Source organism: Alosa sapidissima, chromosome 9, assembly GCF_018492685.1.
Source record: "Alosa sapidissima isolate fAloSap1 chromosome 9, fAloSap1.pri, whole genome shotgun sequence".
NCBI lineage: Eukaryota > Metazoa > Chordata > Actinopteri > Clupeiformes > Clupeidae > Alosa > Alosa sapidissima.
This window is the reverse complement of record NC_055965.1, coordinates 16,382,196-16,400,835: the sequence shown is the minus strand read 5'-3', so window position 1 is coordinate 16,400,835 and position 18,640 is coordinate 16,382,196. Positions and strand designations below refer to the sequence as shown.

The window sequence follows — 18,640 nt, the reverse complement described above, 5'->3', positions numbered from 1 at the left end:
TTGCTACTACTGTATCTCTATCCTTACGAGCCAGGGCCCAGTTCCCTGAAAGCATCTTAAGCCTAAGAGCGTCGTAAAGTCCCTCTTACGAACGTCTTAAGATTTGCCGACTGTTTCCCGAAACCATCGTAGCTTAAGAGCGTCGTGAAAACACTCGTAGATCTACGAGTGCTCCAGAGTAGGCCTACTCGTTACCGGCTAAGAGCGTCTTAACAGTACTTCTCACTGAGCTCACCAACAGGACATACAGAGGAATTACAACTTACAATACATAATCCAATTTATGTTCCCATTCTTTATTGTGTTTACCTGTGATGAATCAGATTTTAGCGTGCAAAATAGCCTACATTTAATGGTCATAATAATGTGATGAAAAGCGGACAAAAATGCAATCAAGTTATGAAATCTAAGCCTACACATGTCCTCTCTTTCTTACTCGACTTCTTTCTTATCTTCAAACGTGTTCTTAAGTGACACCACGAAAAATTATCGTAAGAGGGACTTTACGACACTCTTAGGCTTAAGATGCTTTCGAGGAACTGGGCCCAGACCCACATCAAGATGTAGGGTCTGGGAACTTACGATTGGCAGCGCTCAATCCGATAGGCGGGATGAACGCTTGTTTTTCAAATTTCCTCTGCAAGCAATAGGATAGCACTACAACTCATGAGTCCCATTAATTTTCCCACCAGCATAGCTAGTTGGCTAGTTGATCAAACTTTTGCCAATTTAAAAATGCTTAACTTGAGTGATTAAAAGACTGCTGTTCGCCAGCGGCAGCATCCATCTTCTTTGTTTTCAAGTAGCAGGAAATTCATGCGTAACCATCGCCTACTCTACATGATGTGATTGGCCTGATAGAATTTCATTTTCCAGCTCGCAAGCCAATGGAGAGACTACCCTGGCTGCAAATTACATTTGCTGACGTGAGGGTGCGTCTAGATTTCTAGGCTAGGACTCATACTCATACTGAGCACATGGACATGGTCCCTGGGTGCCTTCTATTAGCTGCCTACCTGAGTGTCACTGCTTGGATGGGGAAAAACAATACCTTTGCCATACGACTATTAGTTACATTTACATTACATTAGGTTGACGCATTTTTAACCAAAGCGACTAACAACATGGTTAACAGTTTTTAAAGCAATTCTCTCAACAATTATAGGACAATTTAAAAAAAGCTCTAGTGCAATAAGAATAAGTGCATCAGTGAGTGCTGTTTTTTAAACAATCGAGTGTCAGTTCTAGTCAGGTGGTAAGTGCTAGGATCAGCAAGACTAGTTATTACTACTAACTAGTTACTAACCCCTAACCCTAAATAAGTGAGAGAGCAGTTGTGTTAGGATGGAATTAATATAGTGATATGTCAATTAAATATAATTTGTGTTACAACCTGGTACATTAATAAAGTCAAACAGCACCATAGACCACCATCTACAGTTCTACATTTCTGCCTTGACATTAAATAATTATAACTTGTGCAGCATTGCACTGTCTCTCCCTACAAGCTTTAAACTTGGCTTGACTCATTCCCATAGATAGGGGTACTGATTGATTTTAGGTTTTGGGATACTATGTTATGTTTCCAAGCTGATATTCACTTTGAAAACTGGTTCTCTTTAGGTGAAGATTGTTTTTTCCATGTTCTAGTTCTGTTGTCTTTTACACTGTAAAATACATGTTCATTCTGACACTTCAATAGACATCCCATGTTGGCTTTCATTTGATACCATTTCTATGTATATGGTCTTTGTGGCTGTGGAGATATTCAACATTTATTGTTGGCATGTCGTGTTGAGCAGGAAACCAACAAATTGGCCTGACATTGCTTTAAGTCATACACACACACACACACACACACACACACACACACACACACACACAAAATCACCTTGACAACCACCCTAATGATCATGCTTGTACATAAATTGGATTATATTGCACATTTGCCCAAAATTACAGTAGGTAACATGGAAGAAAATGAAAGCACTTGCTTTTACCACTTATAAGAATATAGTGTTAAAATGGACAAAAAAACATTTTCTAAGATGACAACCTGGCTAGAACCCATGTTGAGGGGTTAAATATTAATACTGGATAGGTTGTATGCTTGTACCAAAAAGTGTCCGACAAAGTTTTAATATCAGTTTTGGCCCCCTGACTAAACTAGCCAACTAGCTCCACTGGTGGAAAAATGCATGGGACTCATGAGTTGCAGCGCTATCCTATTGTGTGCAGAGGGAATTTGAAAGGCAACCGATTATCCCGCCCCTCGGACTGAGCACTGCGAAAGGTGAGTCCCCAGACCCTACATGTTGATGTGGGTCTGGCTCGTCAGGCTATCTGAGTCCTGGTCAGGGACACAAAAGAAGAGTTTACTGTTTTGGTAATGAATACCTTCCCAATACAAAGCATGCATGCATGCATCCAAGGGCATAATATAAATCTAATCTACAAAACATGCATGCATGCATCCAAGGGCATAATATAAATCTAATCTACAAAACAGGAAAAACAATATCATGCCAAATAATCTGAAACAATATAGTTGCATATAATGTGGCAAAACTCAATAATAATGATGTGAGTACCTAAGTATTCTTGCACCAAGCTGCACAGGCACATCCACATGCCCCACTACAAAATATTCCACTTTTTTCACCTGAGTTGGTGGTAAAGTATTTACATTGGCTTTCACTTTCCAAAACAGGGCACAGCGAACATCATGGATTGAAGTGCTGGTCGTTTTGGGATCATACAGTTTGCAGACAAACTGCTCTGCTGAGGATAGAATAGCTGGACTTGGTACTTCATCCTCACCAAAGTTGTGGAGAAGATGAAGGCACAACGTCATGATGCCACAACCAAAGGGTATGAGAGGCTCATCATTCAATGCAGTGACACAGCCCAGGAATTTGGATGAAAGCAGGAAGAAGATAAACCTGCCAAGAAACCACACTACATTAAAGTGCATGATATTAAAATGTCAAATGAGATTCTGGATGGTCTGTTGGCATTTCATGCCATCACTGGATGTGACACTACCAGTCAGTTCACTGGAATAGGAAAAAGGATTCTGTGGAAAGTGTTCCAGCAGTGCCCTCATCTTCTCCACAACTTTGGTGAGGATTAAGTACCAAGTCCATCTATTCTATCCTCAGCAGAACAGTTTGTCTGCAAACTGTATGATCCAAAAACGACCAGCACTTCAATCCATGATGTTCGTAACATCCTTTAAACCATTGGTTCTCAAAGTGGGGTCCGCAGCACATTGTCAGGGGGTCCCTGACAAAGTTTGCTGCAAAATATGAAATTGTTTTATATGGCGAAAAATGACACAATAGGCCTACATTTGACAAAGAAACAACAATCCTTTAAAAAAATCCTACATGTCAAAGTTTGCTAACATGACTATTGTGGTATTAGCACTCTATGCTTTTAAAATACATAAAACATAAGCATCTAACAGAAAAAAAGACTATACAGCTACATGATTAACTTAAGTTTTATGTGTTGCGATTATGAGGGGTCCTTGGAGAATTTTCCACTCCATGAGGGCCCAAAAGTTTGAGAACCCCTGCTTTAAACCAATGAGAATGACATATGTCATTCCCTTTATATTTAACAGCAAACAGTGCATCGGTATTCAGCGGCACATTTGAAGAAATCTGCTTGCATGCGAGACTGCATGTAACAGGGATTCAACTAAACCTTGTTTTTCTAAAACCTGTTTGTGACTAGCAGAGTACTGTAACAGTACATGCATCTGCACTCGCTTATTATTTGAACACATAGGCAAAGTGAAACTAACTTGACCGTTGTCTCGTGGTCAAAACAGTTCTACAGTTAATTACTTTCACTATTGACTGAGGGGTTACCATCGAAAACATAGCCTGAAAAAAGAAACACTTACCCCAATAATGTTCAAATGACTGAATAAAAATCCTAAGGATATTTATCCTGTAGAGGAGTTGCTGCTTACATCTCATGACAGTGCATCTTCAGCTGTGCTTTATATGTGCCTTTCGCAATAAACCTTAGTCAGTGGTCTAATGATTTTCAGAGGGTGTAAGATAGCAATTTTTAGATAATGCGCCTGACCACAGCTTATGACATTATTTGCCACACCCCTGGGCACAACCTTTAATAAAAGTGTAGCGCAAGGCGAAAAATTCCTCACTTTATATCCTGACTATTGAGTGCAAGATAAGAATAGGCCTTGTGTCACGCTTTGCACCACCTTGCGCCAGGTGCACGATATGGCTCGTTGTGGTTGAAGTAATACAGTTGGCAAACAAAATAACAAGTGGAATTTAAGAGAAAGTATCACCTTTAATGTCTTTCATTTTGCCATAGTCTCACAATCTGAAAAAGAAAAATCACATTGATGCTAACAGAAGGCAAGGCAAGGTAAATTTATTTGTATAGCACATTTCTTACACGGTGGCAATGCAATGTGCTTCACACAAAAACAATGATAACAAATGAAAAATAAAAATATGAGAAAGAGAGAGAGAGATTCCATGACCAATTATGCTTCAGATAGAAACACCCTCTTGATTTCATGTTGGACACACAAACAAACAAGTGGAATTGAAGAGAAAGCAGCACATTTAAAGGAACCATATAATATTGTGGCCAAAACTGGTATTACAATCACTTTCAAATTACTGTAGAGCGGAGTATCCCCTCCCCCCTGACTCGAGGTTGCCAACCCGGATGCCGAAACACTACTGACTTTGTGATTAGTAGATAGGTGGAGGGTGCCACATCAGGCCAAAAGACAACATGACATGACAAAACACAACATTAACATCAGTTTTTAAATGACAAATATCCTGGCCGGACTACTGTTGTCAGTGATATAAGTATTTGAAATGAACATGATTTCTTAATGTCTAGTGACATATCAGGGCCATTTTATGATTAATTGAAATACATTTTTTACATATGGTTCCTTTAATGCCTTTCATTTTGTCATTGTGTCATAGTTAAGTCAAGTTTATGCTAACACAACATTTTGATCTGAGAGAAAGAGACAGAGAGAGAAAGAGAGAGAGATTAGATTGTTAATTACGCCTCAGATAGAGCCACCTTCTTGATTTTCATCCTGATGGACTTTAGAGAGTAATAAGGGCCTTTCCAGAAGGTCCAATTGATTCCGGTACCATACTCCACACTCTCCTTCCCCTTGTACAACCCGTTGGGGTTGGCGTAATATGGGCAGCTATTGAACCAAAAGCCTCCATCATAGTCGTCTGCACAGTTGGAGTTTCTGTTGTCTTGGTCTTTGTCATAGGTTGAGAACTTCCATCCATTCGCATAATATAGACTATCACCTAAAAGACACATTTACAAAACTGTTTTTTTTTTTCATGACAAGACAAACTGAATGGATGTGCAAAGCTACCTAATTGAGCTATGTGATTCATTGAAATGAGTGAAATTGCATAGCCTGCCCCATATTAAAAGACATTTAATAGGAAAAAATGTAGCCTACTTGTCAACCAATGACAATCACACTGCGACATAAAAATAAAGTGCTCAGAAGATATGTCATGTTGATGAGACAATACTTTTGATCATCCTGAAAACCCCAAACTCACCCGCTCCACCATTGATGTATCCGTCCAAGTGAATCGCGTAGCCATCGCCCTCTGAGTCAATGGAGAAGGACAAGTATCGGGCGTAGGCGCTGCCCCCCTCCCAGTCCTCCATGTCCACCCTCAGCTCGTACTTACCCCTCCAGGTGAGGCTGAAAATAGTCTCCAGACCTGCAAATGTGACGACATTCATGTGTGTCAGGGATTCAGAACTGCTGACTGGATTTTAGAACTCTTCCTGTTTCATGAAGGCCTGTAACAATTGACTGTAATGTGTCCAAAACAACGAAAATTATATTTTAACCCTTCGAAGTCATCATGTCGCCTACGACATGAAAACGCACCGTCCGAATCAACACGAATATCTCCGCGAAAAGAGCAGGGATAGCACTTTCAAATGATAGGCCTACCATGGTTGGGTGTGTAACCTGTCGGGATCGCAAAATAAACTGTTTCTTAAAAATACAGAAAAGTAATGTGTATTTTTGGAACATTCCATTGTAATCGACCAGGTTTTTATCATGATGTCTAACATAAACTCAACTAACATAAGTAAAACATTGCCATGAATCTACTACCCACAAAATACCACAACACTTTGCTTACAAGGCAGTAATCTTGACCAATCAGAGCATGTAAACAACCAGGTCAAGACGGAAGTAGGCCTAAGTTCCACTCGGCAGCGCTCGGGTTCATCCGTGAAGGCGGGAATAGACAAACAACAGCGATTTACGGCGAAATCAAACGAAGCAGATAACATGGACAAAAAATGTGCTGATACAAAAATAACACAATTTTAAACTGTACTCACTTATCTGCTCAGAAGAACATACAGTCTGTTGATTGACACATGCATTGCCATATAAACTCATCTAATGGGTGTCTAGTTTTTTGGCCCTTTTAGATGTCTTCTCTGGTAGGCCTATTTGAGATGTTTTCTTTGTTTATTTTAGTTTGGTATGCATGTGAATGAATAATATAATGATCAGAAAACAGTTCATTGACAATATTTTGTTGCTCTACTTCAAGATTGAACTTTTAAAATAAAAAAAAAACGCTTTTTGTATTTTTGGGGTGGTTTTAGATAGGGTATGTCTACACATTATATATTTCTAAAAAAAAAAAGAAGAATAAAATGATACCAAACACTTAGGGCAGAAATATGTATGGCAGTGATAAAAATGACTAAAACCGAGGGTATGCTAAAATGGTCAAAATGGGCTGCGACTCCCGTTAAGCAAGGACCAAATGAAACACACCAGAGAGGTAGCTCCCAGAGAAACTCCACACAGAGTGTCTTTTCTGTTTCGGGGAATGGCTGCCCCCACTTAGTTTGTTTCCAGTTTTCGGAGCCTAGGCTGCCTACAGAGACCTGTTCTTTTTTACAGTATACTCAAGGGCATCTAGCAAATCCTGAAGAGATGTTTTTGTTATTGGCTTGAAATTGTCACTGACTGCACCTTTAATGTGGCTAACATGTGATTGAATGCATGTATTTGAGATGTTACATGGCACTCCAGAGATTGATGTCAGTGCAATTATATAAATCTCTTGATTTACTCAGTTCACTTCAGTTAATGAATATGAAGATATAGAAAACAGAGTGTAACTGAGAAGTCTGTTTTACTTAGGTGAAAGTGTCAAGCTGCAGTGTGCTTACCCAGCCAGTACTCTCCGTTCTTGTTCCCAAAGCCCTCCTTGTAGTGATCCCAGGGCTGGTAGAAGTTTACAGTGCCATCCATTCTTCTCTGGATCACCTGAAGAGGCCCACCATAAAAGTGTGTCAATCTTGTTTTTCACATTTAGTGTAGCCTACATATACAATAGGCTAAGAGATAATAACCAGGAGTTTATTTTTAAGCTACTGTATACAACCTTTAAGCTCTTCCATTTTGCATTTTCCATTTCACACCTCCTTTTCAATCCAGTCAATTGATATTGCTACTGATTGTTTTGAAAGTTTTACCGTCCACTGTCCATCTTTGTGATTCTCATCCTCTGTACACCCCATGTCACAGTACACCTCCACAGGCTTGTCGGCTGTCGTTGGGTAGATGGTGTAAACCCCGTTGTGCACGGACCCATTTTGGTAGATGTCCTCACAGTCCAAGGGCAACAGGCTTCGACCGACAGGGTGGGAGTTCACCACCAGGGGGAGCAAGAGAGCTAAGAAGGAGCAGAGCTGCACGGAAAGACAATAACAAGCAAGAAGCGGTTGGGGAAATTAAGCTGGTTTTTAGTGTTATGATGTCATGATCCACAGATTCATATATTTGTGTTATATTTCCAGTCAGGTTTATTTGGCAATAGCCAATTTAACATTTTACCAAACTATAATTAACTAACAAACTAACAAAATAACTAAATAGCACACCCAATCAGTAACACTTTATGATAACTTCGCACTATTCAGCATTTAAAGTATTAAATACTTATGTGTCCCTTATTTGTAAAACATTGTTCCTATATTAAGTCTCTTAGTTAAGGATCAGACAGTCATTAATGGTTTGGATAAAAATGTCTGCTAAATGAATAATTGTAAATGTAACCTTTACACATCATGGAAAGTTGATGTGTAGTCAACAAATGCTTAATAAATGCTTAACAATAGGCCTCTCAATCGCTTACTGGTGGTTTCCCGTTGTAAGCTGATTTTTTTGTAATTAACTATTTATTATAGTATGTTGCCCGTTTTTAAAAATCTAATGTTTTTACAATATTTCTTGAAGTAATATTGGTGTTACACTGTTGTGAAAACTATGTCCTAATGCTGTGGTAGCCTACCCTTGCCATTTTAAACTTGAATAAATGAATTTTGAATCTAACTGCTGATAACAAAAGATGACACTCACCATGTTAGATGTAAGTTTCTGATCACTGAAAAACATGTACTATCTAATGCCTCGGTTCTGGTCACTGAAAAACATGTACTATCTAATGCCTCGGTAGAAGATCTTACTTGTTTCCTAACTGCAGAATGAGTGATGGATTTCCCTTTAAATAGAAGCTAGAGCAAGTGAAAAAAAAAAAGAAAATCTGGAAAAAAAAACTGAAAAAACAAGATAAACTAGTGATGATGATATTATGTCATGTATAATGTATGTGTTTGTATGAGAGAGGAGGGAGGAGTTCAAATGATTTGTAATTACACCGTTGAAGGAGAAATTTTGGATTACTAACATTTTTATGAAATAGAAGTGATTATTAATAATTTTACATGTATTCGAAGTGAATACTAATCTACATGTATTACATAGAAGTGATTAACATTTTATTTTCTTATATTCTTTGTATGCTTTCTATACATTCAATACTGTGCATCAACTTTGTCTGTCATTTGCTCTCTCCATGTCATGATTTCTAATAAAGGTCATGCGACCCCCTTTGTCACGAGTTAAGGGTATTCTGCCTTAAGCAGTAATATTAGGAATATCCCGGCAGGAACTAGACTATGGCAAGAGAATGCTGAAGGATGTATATGTATTGTATTGACCAATTATCTACTTACTTGGAGTAGCCACATGACTTGTGTATGGTGCATGGATCACATGCTATGTCCAAGAAGTGTATATGTATTGTTGTATTTCTGCATGTATGAGGATTTTTTGGAAAAGACCATTGTACTCATGTGATTTGTATTACCAATGTAATTAACATGTATAAGATGGGGCTTCGCCCTAGAGAACTTTGAGTAGTGTTACTGGAACATGCTGTTGCTAGTGACCTGCTCCCGGTATCGTGAATAAACCTGCAGTGCTTCCTCACACCTGAGTGTTGCTTGGATATTTTTGACCTCACCGTTGCATCTTATTTGCTGTAATGATGTAATGTTTTCTTTGTGTACACTTTGAAACACATACTTTGAACCCCTTCAGCCAAATAATGATATTGTATTTTTAAATGCATTCCAAGGCAGGATAAAATGATTTTCAATGCAATGAACATTTAGGCCTCTGAAAGTAGGCTATATAGGCTACAGTAGGCTAACAATAACCCAGAAACATTACATTACCTTGCAATGATACAAGGATTTACACTTTTTCATAGAATTATTCTTAAAGGAAAACACTACCATTTTATGAAATTTGGATATTCACTGTCTCCCCTAGAGTTAGATAAGTGAGCAAAAGCATTGTTGTCTCCGTGCATGCATTGTCTTAGTCCTGCAGTACCCCCCGCTAGCTTAGCTTAGCATAGTGAATAGAATCTCTCCTCGCCAAATAGCATGTCTTGAGTAAAAGTGAGGCAACAAACAAAATCCCTAAATACTTCTTGTGGCTTGCGTATTCACGATGAGTACAAATTGCAATGCAGATTAAGACGAGGCAATTTCCTAGGCAGGTATTGACTATATTGGGCCGAAGCACAGGCAAAGCACTTCTTCTTGGGTGCAGAAGTCGAGGAGTAATCTATAACCATGGATGCCTCTCAACTGTCATGCTTGCTGCTGCAGGCTGGACAAGACAACAGTTTGTGACAAAATACGAATAGTAAATACATCTTAACTCACCAAACCGAAGGGCTATGTTTTCGTTGTTTCGCTCAGACCTTATTTGAACCACTGACTTGTAGCTCGTAGGCCTACTTACCCCTCCAGGTGAGGCTACATAATATTTTAAGCAAGGACCAAACAAAGCACACCACAGATGTAGCTCACCTCCCTTCAGTATTCCCAGAGTACCCCCACTTGCTGCTTACAGAGACGAGGGACATGGTTCTCAGTACCAATTTCAAGTTTTTGTCTGAAATTGCACAGCCAAAGGTCAAACATTTGATGATAGGCCAAACTAAAAACCAGACTGAGACCAGGGCTCTCAAGTTTTGAGGACAGGCAAGAGTGAGATTTTGAGGCCAATTAAGATTATGCTTATAAGGGGTTCATATGCAGTAAGCATTTGATTGCCAGTATGCTTTTTGGATAACCCAAAGTCCTATGGGGAGTTTTCATAGGGCATTTTACAAAATGCATGAGCATATCTTGGCAAATAATGGTCTAAAGTACTCATGTTGTCATTCTATATTGATCTACTTTTGCACACAGCATGACAAAACCTAATGCTAGGACTCAAGTCATGTCATATCAAGTCAAGACCTAGAGGGCTGAAATGTGGTCAGTTCGAAGGTGCTTGTTATCCGGTAGAAAAAGAAAAGAATAATCTAGCCTTTGTAACTTTGTGTCAGTACATCACACAGTTATTCTAATTGTTTTCCAACAGTGCCTCAGCTTTCCAGGCATTTGATTATTGGCTAAAGTATGTAGGAGCAATGACCTCCTAAGTCAAAATGAGGCAAAAGTATAATTTATAATTGCTCAGATTTGCAAAAGAAAAGATTTGACACATGGCACTAACAATTCAATAATGGGCCTTTTCACCACCTCTGAGCATCCACTAACCTGGACCTTTTAGGGGGCTTTCCTCTCAGGGTGAATGAGAGGATGCTTAATTGCTTTTTACCCGACATTTTTGAATACAGATGCAGTGGTTAATGCATCCATGGCCAGGATATAATTATATAATATGACATGATTTTAAAAGTGACCTATAACAATAGGCTATATGCAATAAGCTGCTATTCAAACGAACACTTAAATTATATTGTTCTTAAACAACGAGTAGGAAAACTATAGTAACTAATGAGAGATTGAAATTAATTAAGTTATTACCTGATTATCCTGTTCTCTTCCACCTCTAGTTGGTTCTCTTCCAACTCCACCTCGTTTACCACCTCCGCTATGCATTCACCGAAGGCCGAGACTGCTCACGAAACTGAAACTCAAAGTTCGCCCGGCAACAAAACAAAACTATTTCCTGATTGGTTGAGAAACCCTATTTTCTGATTGGCCGATAGGTTAGTAACTGAACAGCGCACAGTGAATGAGCGCACAGACAACAACGTTGTGTGACACGTTTGTAAAATATAGCCCTTAGGAATTTCTGTGCGGGCAAGTTAAGTTTCTCGGAGTGAGAAATGCCATGTGTGGCGTGTGAGCGTGTGAAGTCATTGAAATGCGTGTGTCTCACGCTCAATGCGTCTTGGGTAATTATGAGAATAACTATGTAATACACTGACACAGAGTTACACAGGCCTGTGTAACTCTGTGTCAGTGTATTACATAGTTATGATGTTAATTACATAGTTTTATCATGTTAATATTTACTATAGAATATTGTTTTTTTCTTTCTGCCAGATTACAAGCATCTCTAAACTGACTGCATTTCAGCCCTCTAGGTCAGTGTTTCCCAAACTTTTTTTCTGGGGACCCACTTTTTAAAAATGACAGACAGACAGACAGACAGACCATCGCGACCCATTTCACTTCAAATCTACCCTGCAACCACCAATATTGTTTTAGGCCACAGGTTCTCCAACTTTTCTATGCCTTCCCCAACCATACATTGATATCTGATAGATCCTGCTTTGAACACGGTTGTGTTGCATTTTGAGCACCATCAGCGTGAAAAGTTGGAAACGACTACTGAAAAGATTGGGGAAATTCTCGGATGTTGCGCAGTCGTCATTCGTCAGCATCTAAGCTGTTCCTGTATTTCTAAAAAAAAAAAATTGTACGTTGCGTTGCAGACAAATGGGTCCATAACACTGTGGACGTCAATTCCGATGTAAACAGCAAATAACTCAAGTCGTTATATTGTATTGTTGTATTATATATATATATATATATATATATATATATATATATATATATATATATATTATATTGTATAGTCGTTATATCAGAACAAGAGGCTTTTGCGCAATAGCCGGAAGAATGCGCCTTTACTTTGGAGTTAGCGAGGTAGAAAACGAGAGGAATAGTGTTTAAAATGTCCATTTAAATTGTAGCCTAATATAATGCACTGTTGTGCATTTTAAATCAGAAATAAGAATGTGAGGAGGTTGCTAACTTTAAAGATTGCATCTACAATCGAAACTATCTACATGCAAATTGAATGGTCTTATGTCCGGTCTATGGTTGTCTGCTTTAGTTGACAGCATGGTCACTAGATTTTAATCGGTAAAGTTGAGGAGCTGGTATCTGTTAATGTTCGTGCAAATAGGCGGATTCATGTCCCTTGTAGTTTGCAACTGCGAGGTACATGGCAGGCGCCCCACAGAACAGTTTCATTTTGAGAGGTAGATCCATGCTCTGGCACCCCCTCTGCGATGCATTCGTCCCCCAGTTTCATGCGCCAGTTTCATGAGCTTTTATGATAAAACCGTGACTGTGGTAGTTAACATCCTAATAGAAAACTGTTAGCTTTCCTGGTATCAAATGACAAATGGTATCAGTTAGGCCTATAACACAACATACATTGTGCTGGCGACCCAAATAAAATCTCCCGCGACCCAGACTTTGGGAAACACTGCTCTAGGTAACTTCACATGACTTAAAAACACAACTGAGCCCTAGCACCAGGTCTTGTGAAGCTGTGTGTAAATGTAGATCAATATAGAATCAACATATGAGTATTTTAGACCATTATTTGCAAAGGTATGCTCATGCGTTTTGTAAACCCAAATGGTAACCCAAAATGCATACTGACAATCAAAGGCTTACTGCATATGAACCCCTTTGTGTAGAGGCATAATCTTGGTCTCAAATGAAAGGTAACACTCTGAATTTTCATGCTTGTATTGGGATTGTATTTCAGGGTCTCTGATATGGAATGACTACACTAAATATTGAAGAATTACACAAAAATATAAATCTTTGCCATTTATATTTCAATTCAATTGCTGTGTTTAAGATGGACTATACATCTACACAACTATTGGATGAAACAGCATGGATATTCCATTGCTATGGTTTCTTGTGGACATTTCAAGACTCAATATGCTGCATCTACTTATTGCTAAGATTATATGCAACTTCACTTAAACTATACAACTACAGGATACTTTGGGATAAGATTATACAATACTGCAGCTAGAAGGTAGGGAAGCAGAGGAGGGGGAGTAGGGCATTTTTGATTAATTTTCAAGGTCATTGTGAGACAGGAAAGATTTGAGGTGGGAGATTGTTCTGAGCTGATAAATATTTTTGACAACAGAGCTAATCTGTTTGTCAAAGCAGAGGTCGGAGTCGAGGATGACACCCAGGTGTCTGGCATGGGGTTTGACAGATGGGGTGAGGTGGCCTAAATTTTGCACTACATCATTATATATATATATATATATATATATACACATTAACTCCCTTCAAGTTGGTACTTAGAGATGCAACTTCACTTAAACTATACAACTACAGGATACTTTGGGAGTAGGGCATTTTTGATTCAATTTAATCCTGATGTGACTGAGTGCCATCACTACGGTTGAGTATGCGCTCTGACTGTCATACCAATGGGCCTGGCTTTTTGGCGTTGTGGTCAAGCTCCACATTTAGTACTACGGAGACCTGGGTTCATGACCAGGAGGGGTCACTGCTCTCTCCTTTCGCCACACTGACCATAATCTGAAAATCCCCTACAGGGCTGAGGCAACATGATCTGAGAAGGTTAGTTGGTTGTCGAGAACAACTCCTACATTTCTTGCAGTCCTAATGCTATTACAATAAAACAATTTATGTACAGTATGGGGAGGGGGACATTTTGAGCATTATTGAATATTGGTTGGGGCTTACCCTGCTCAAAGTGTATTATGATTACAGCTACATGGAGAAGCTTTTTTGAGTATCTTTGTGTAGTGTTCGTTGCATGAGCGTTGCACAGTGCTACTCTGCCCCAATTCTGTCACTCACCTCAGTGACAGACTTGTTTGCCCTGTTTGGCTTCACTTGTTTGCCCTCTAGTTGCTCTCTAGCACGGGAAAGCCCCAGAGGACAATTACTCAAATATTGTTCTTGTTCTTGTATGTTGCTAATGAGGAATACCTTCTCCTTACCATGCACAATACATAGTTTTATATTGTATATCGGTGAACCAAGTATATGGCTGATACATTGAGGGAAAGGTAATTCAACCACCTAAACTACATATTCTAAAAGCCTACACTCTAGATGTGACTTAAAACATAGCATATAAGTATATAAGTATATATACTCTTTTGATCCCGTGAGGGAAATTTGGTCTCTGCATTTATCCCAATCCGTGAATTAGTGAAACACACTCAGCACACAGTGAGCACACAGTGAGGTGAAGCACACACTAATCCCGACGCAGTGAGCTGCCTGCTACAGCGGCGCTCGGGGAGCAGTGAGGGGTTAGGTGCCTTTCTCAAGGACACTTCAGCCGTTCCTACTGGTCGGTGTTCGAACCGGCAACCCTCCGGCGTCTCACCTTCATCCATAACATACTCGATACATAATCAAATTCACTCTTTAACATTGTAAGTAAGTAAGTTTAAAGCTACATTGTGTACTTTTTTGAGTTAATTCTTAGCAAAAACCCATTTGTTCTTTCAAAAATATGTGCTTATTCATGTGTAATTATTTCCACCTACTAATCAAAGTATTCTCGTAAGTGTAGAATCTGCTATTCCAAATACATACGCACGAGTCGCGCGAATGGCTGAATCCATGTTGCGCCTCCATCTTTGAAATACATTCGCCAACGAGGGACATTCCTGGAAATTCAGCTCCGCCTTTCGCGCTTGTAGGCAACACTCATTGCCTGATTAACGTTCCACATACTCGACGCACCCGACATGTAGCGTGACAATGTGACGTCACAGAAGCGCCGTAACGATTTATACTCGCGCGTCGTGGTCACGACACTAGTTGCAATATTCTCCTCAACAGAGGTGTCGCTGTTGTGAAAAGATTAATGCTAACTACGTTACACAGCAGAAGAAGCTGCATTAAGAAACACTAGTAGCAGAGAATGTAAACGGGCTCTGCTATTAGCTAGCCTCTGTGATGGTACTTCAGACTTTGGTTGCTACTATTCACAACTACCACCATCATTATCATTTAGTTTCCAAGGTGTGCGCACAGGTAGATAGATAGATAGATAGATAGATAGATACTTTAGTCATCCCGAGGGAAATTTTAATAATTTAAACAGTTTAGTTAGTTGGCTAGCTAGCTAGCAGCTGGCTGAGTTTGTGTAATTTCCTGAAGTGGAAAGAGATTTTGTTCAGGCCTTAATAGATATCCTTTGTTTGAAAATAAATCGTTTCTATTCTTTCCTCTTAATTCCATGTGTTGCAACTCTCGCTGGTAACTTTATTAACTTATCCAGCAAACTATTACAAATTCACGACTGTAACAAAACACTGCAACTCTCGCTTGCCCTCGAACTAGTCCATCTTCCTGTTTCCGCTTTGTCGCGCTCGTCTGAAAAAAAATGAGTGGTGCGCTACCTCGCGCTACCTGGCTAAAATCCTGGCGCGCCATTAAGATCTACGTCATTTTGACGTCACGGTGTCGCGCTACCGATCGGGTGCGTCGAGTATGTAGAACGCCTACTTACGGTACCGATCCACTTGCACGACACTTCATTTTGTCGTGTCGCATTCCACTCTAGTCCTATGGGTGACGTCAAGCGACTTTAACGCGCCCGCAAAGCATTCCGGGAAGGCAGCGCTGCATTTGAAAATATGTCGCGCGTCAAAAAGCTGGGCGAAGCCCATCTTTATGCAAATGAATCCGTTGAACGCGAGGCGACTCTCCAATGAAAGGACGAGGTTGTAGGTCCTTTGTTCTACCACAACGGTGCATGTGAAACTTTGGTTCCGCTTACAAGACAAATAATGTTTTAACGATCTCTTCCACGACCACCTAGTAGTCCATAAAACAAACGAAACTAGGATTTGGATGAATATATTGACTGTTGGTGTTTCTGTCGTCACGGTAACGATCCACTTGCACGACACTTCATTTTGTCGTGTCGCATAGATGTCGCGCTGCCTCCCCACGTTCAGTCGTGTGTGGGCGTTTTGTTTAAAATGTCAGTTACCAGCTCATACTCTGTTCGTTTTAACGTATCTTAAGTGTTTTTCCACAAATGGACCACAATTTTAAGCATGTACTTAACAGTATACAACACATTAATAGCCTAAACAAACTATGCAAGCCATTTGGAAATCTTGTTTTATTTAAACTACTCAATGCAATCTCAAATCCTCACCAGAAACACCAACAGTCAATATATTCATCCAAATCCTAGTTTCGTTTGTTTTATGGACTACTAGGTGGTCGTGGAAGAGATTGTTAAAACATTATTTGTTTACAGGCACCGTTGTGGTAGAACAAAGGACCTACAACCTCGTCCTTTCATTGGAGAGTCGCCTCGCGTTCAACGGATTCATTTGCATAAAGATGGGCTTCGTCCATCTTTTTGACGCACAACATATTTTCAAATGCAGCGCTGCCTTCCCGGAATGCTTTGCGGGCGCGTTAAAGTTGCTTGACGTCACCCATAGGACTAGAGTGGAATGCGACACGACAAAAAGAAGTGTCGTGCAAGTGGATCGGTACCGTGACCATGGCCTAATTCTGTGATGTACTGCCTGTGAATCTGGAGAAAACCTTCATCTAGGCAGTACTGTGTGAAGTGAGGCAGAAGGCTCACACAGGTGGCAGGGAGATATTTTCAACACAACATTACAACATTATAGTTAGGTGATATAAATTCCAGAGATGTCCCTGAGGGTCAGGGAATTTATCCCTTATCCTACACACACAGCTTGGGATCACTCTTCTATTACCCTGTCCTAGAGACCCATGCTGCCAGAAAATGAAATGTCTGTAGGTAGCATATCTGAACTCTATTGTCATCACCTGGCTCTCTTACATGGCCTAATTCTGTAATGTACTGCCTGTGAATCTGGAGAAAACCTTCATCTAGGCAGTACTGTGTGAAGTGAGGCAGAAGGCTCACACAGGTGGCAGGGTTTTGTCCACAGCATTTTCTCTCCCGATCGGTTGGCATGTCTCAAGGCATCCCTGGCACAGGTGGGGGGACGACATGTCTGCACTGATGCATCAAACACCAGACCTGGCTGCCTCACTAGCAACTGTGTGGTGAGGTTCCTGTGCTCTTGCAGGCTCATTCCATCCACAAGTCTCTGAAGAAATAAGACACAAGAAATAAGATCAGATAGTCTTGTTTAGGTAGCAAAGTTAGATTATTAGCAGAATAGTAGTAATAGTACTCTGTGTCATTTTTCAAGTGTTCACACAAAATGATGAAGAATACTATGTGTATGGACAATGAAAAGGTGGAAATGTTGTTGTGTAACATTTTCTATAGACCATAATGTAATCATATGTGTCGTGATTTCACTGGCAGACAACTCGCATCATGCAGTTGACTGGCAACAGCTAGAAATTGCTACATATAAATGGAGATACAAACAGGCAGGGAAGCTACACCAAGCGCGTAACTGAAACGTTCCGTTCACAACGTGTAAAATCAATTTTAGAAGAATGGTCTATTTCTTTTCTGGTGTAGTGGCAGCAGACGCAACGCAAACGAACGTGCCTGGTGCAGCTTCCGAGCTAATTTCGGTGTCATTGACATTGATACTGTTCAGAGAAATATTAAAAACACAAACCTCCGTTGCTTCTTTCCTTTCTCATCTTTGGATAGTCTTACTTTTTCTTTGCCTAGGAGGTCTCACCGATCCTCTGCCACCGGCTCTTGGCTTTTCTTTACCTTTCCCTCTTCCTTTACCTTTCCCTCGCACCTCCTTTGCATCGACTGATCTCTGACTCTGCTCACTGAGAAAAATAGTAGGCTACGCTGTAAACATGGCCTTTACACTATTAATCTCGCACATACAGAATAACGATAGCACTGATACTAACATTAGCATGCATTCGTTTGGGAACCTGATAGCTGATGCTAGCAATGAAATAGTAACCTACCAAAATAACGAAGGGACATTCCAGAATTAGAGGACATTTGGTGTCCCCCCCCCTGATATTTCAAATACTCAAGTCCAAAATAACAAAAATGTTCACATAACCTGCAAGTGAAACTGTCATAAAGCAAAACATAATAATCTGCTGGGGAAAAGTGGTTCCTTTACATGATTAAAAATACTGATTAGTTCTGGAACACCCCTTAAAATGGGTTTTTTATCCTGTCCCC

General features: G+C 39.9%; 1 protein-coding gene across 1 annotated transcript; it reads right to left on the bottom strand.

The window, feature by feature from the left end:
* Positions 1 to 4,312: 4,312 nt before the first annotated feature.
* On the bottom strand, positions 4,313 to 8,570 carry LOC121718333 (microfibril-associated glycoprotein 4-like). Its single transcript, XM_042103353.1, has 6 exons — positions 8,456 to 8,570; positions 7,570 to 7,785; positions 7,264 to 7,360; positions 5,607 to 5,774; positions 5,063 to 5,339; positions 4,313 to 4,681 (listed from the first exon to the last, which is right to left on the bottom strand). The coding sequence occupies exons 1-5, from the start codon at positions 8,489 to 8,491 to the stop codon at positions 5,074 to 5,076; spliced, it is 783 nt and encodes a 260-aa protein (XP_041959287.1). The 5' UTR covers positions 8,492 to 8,570; the 3' UTR covers positions 4,313 to 4,681; positions 5,063 to 5,073.
* Between the last annotated feature and the right edge of the window lie 10,070 nt (positions 8,571 to 18,640).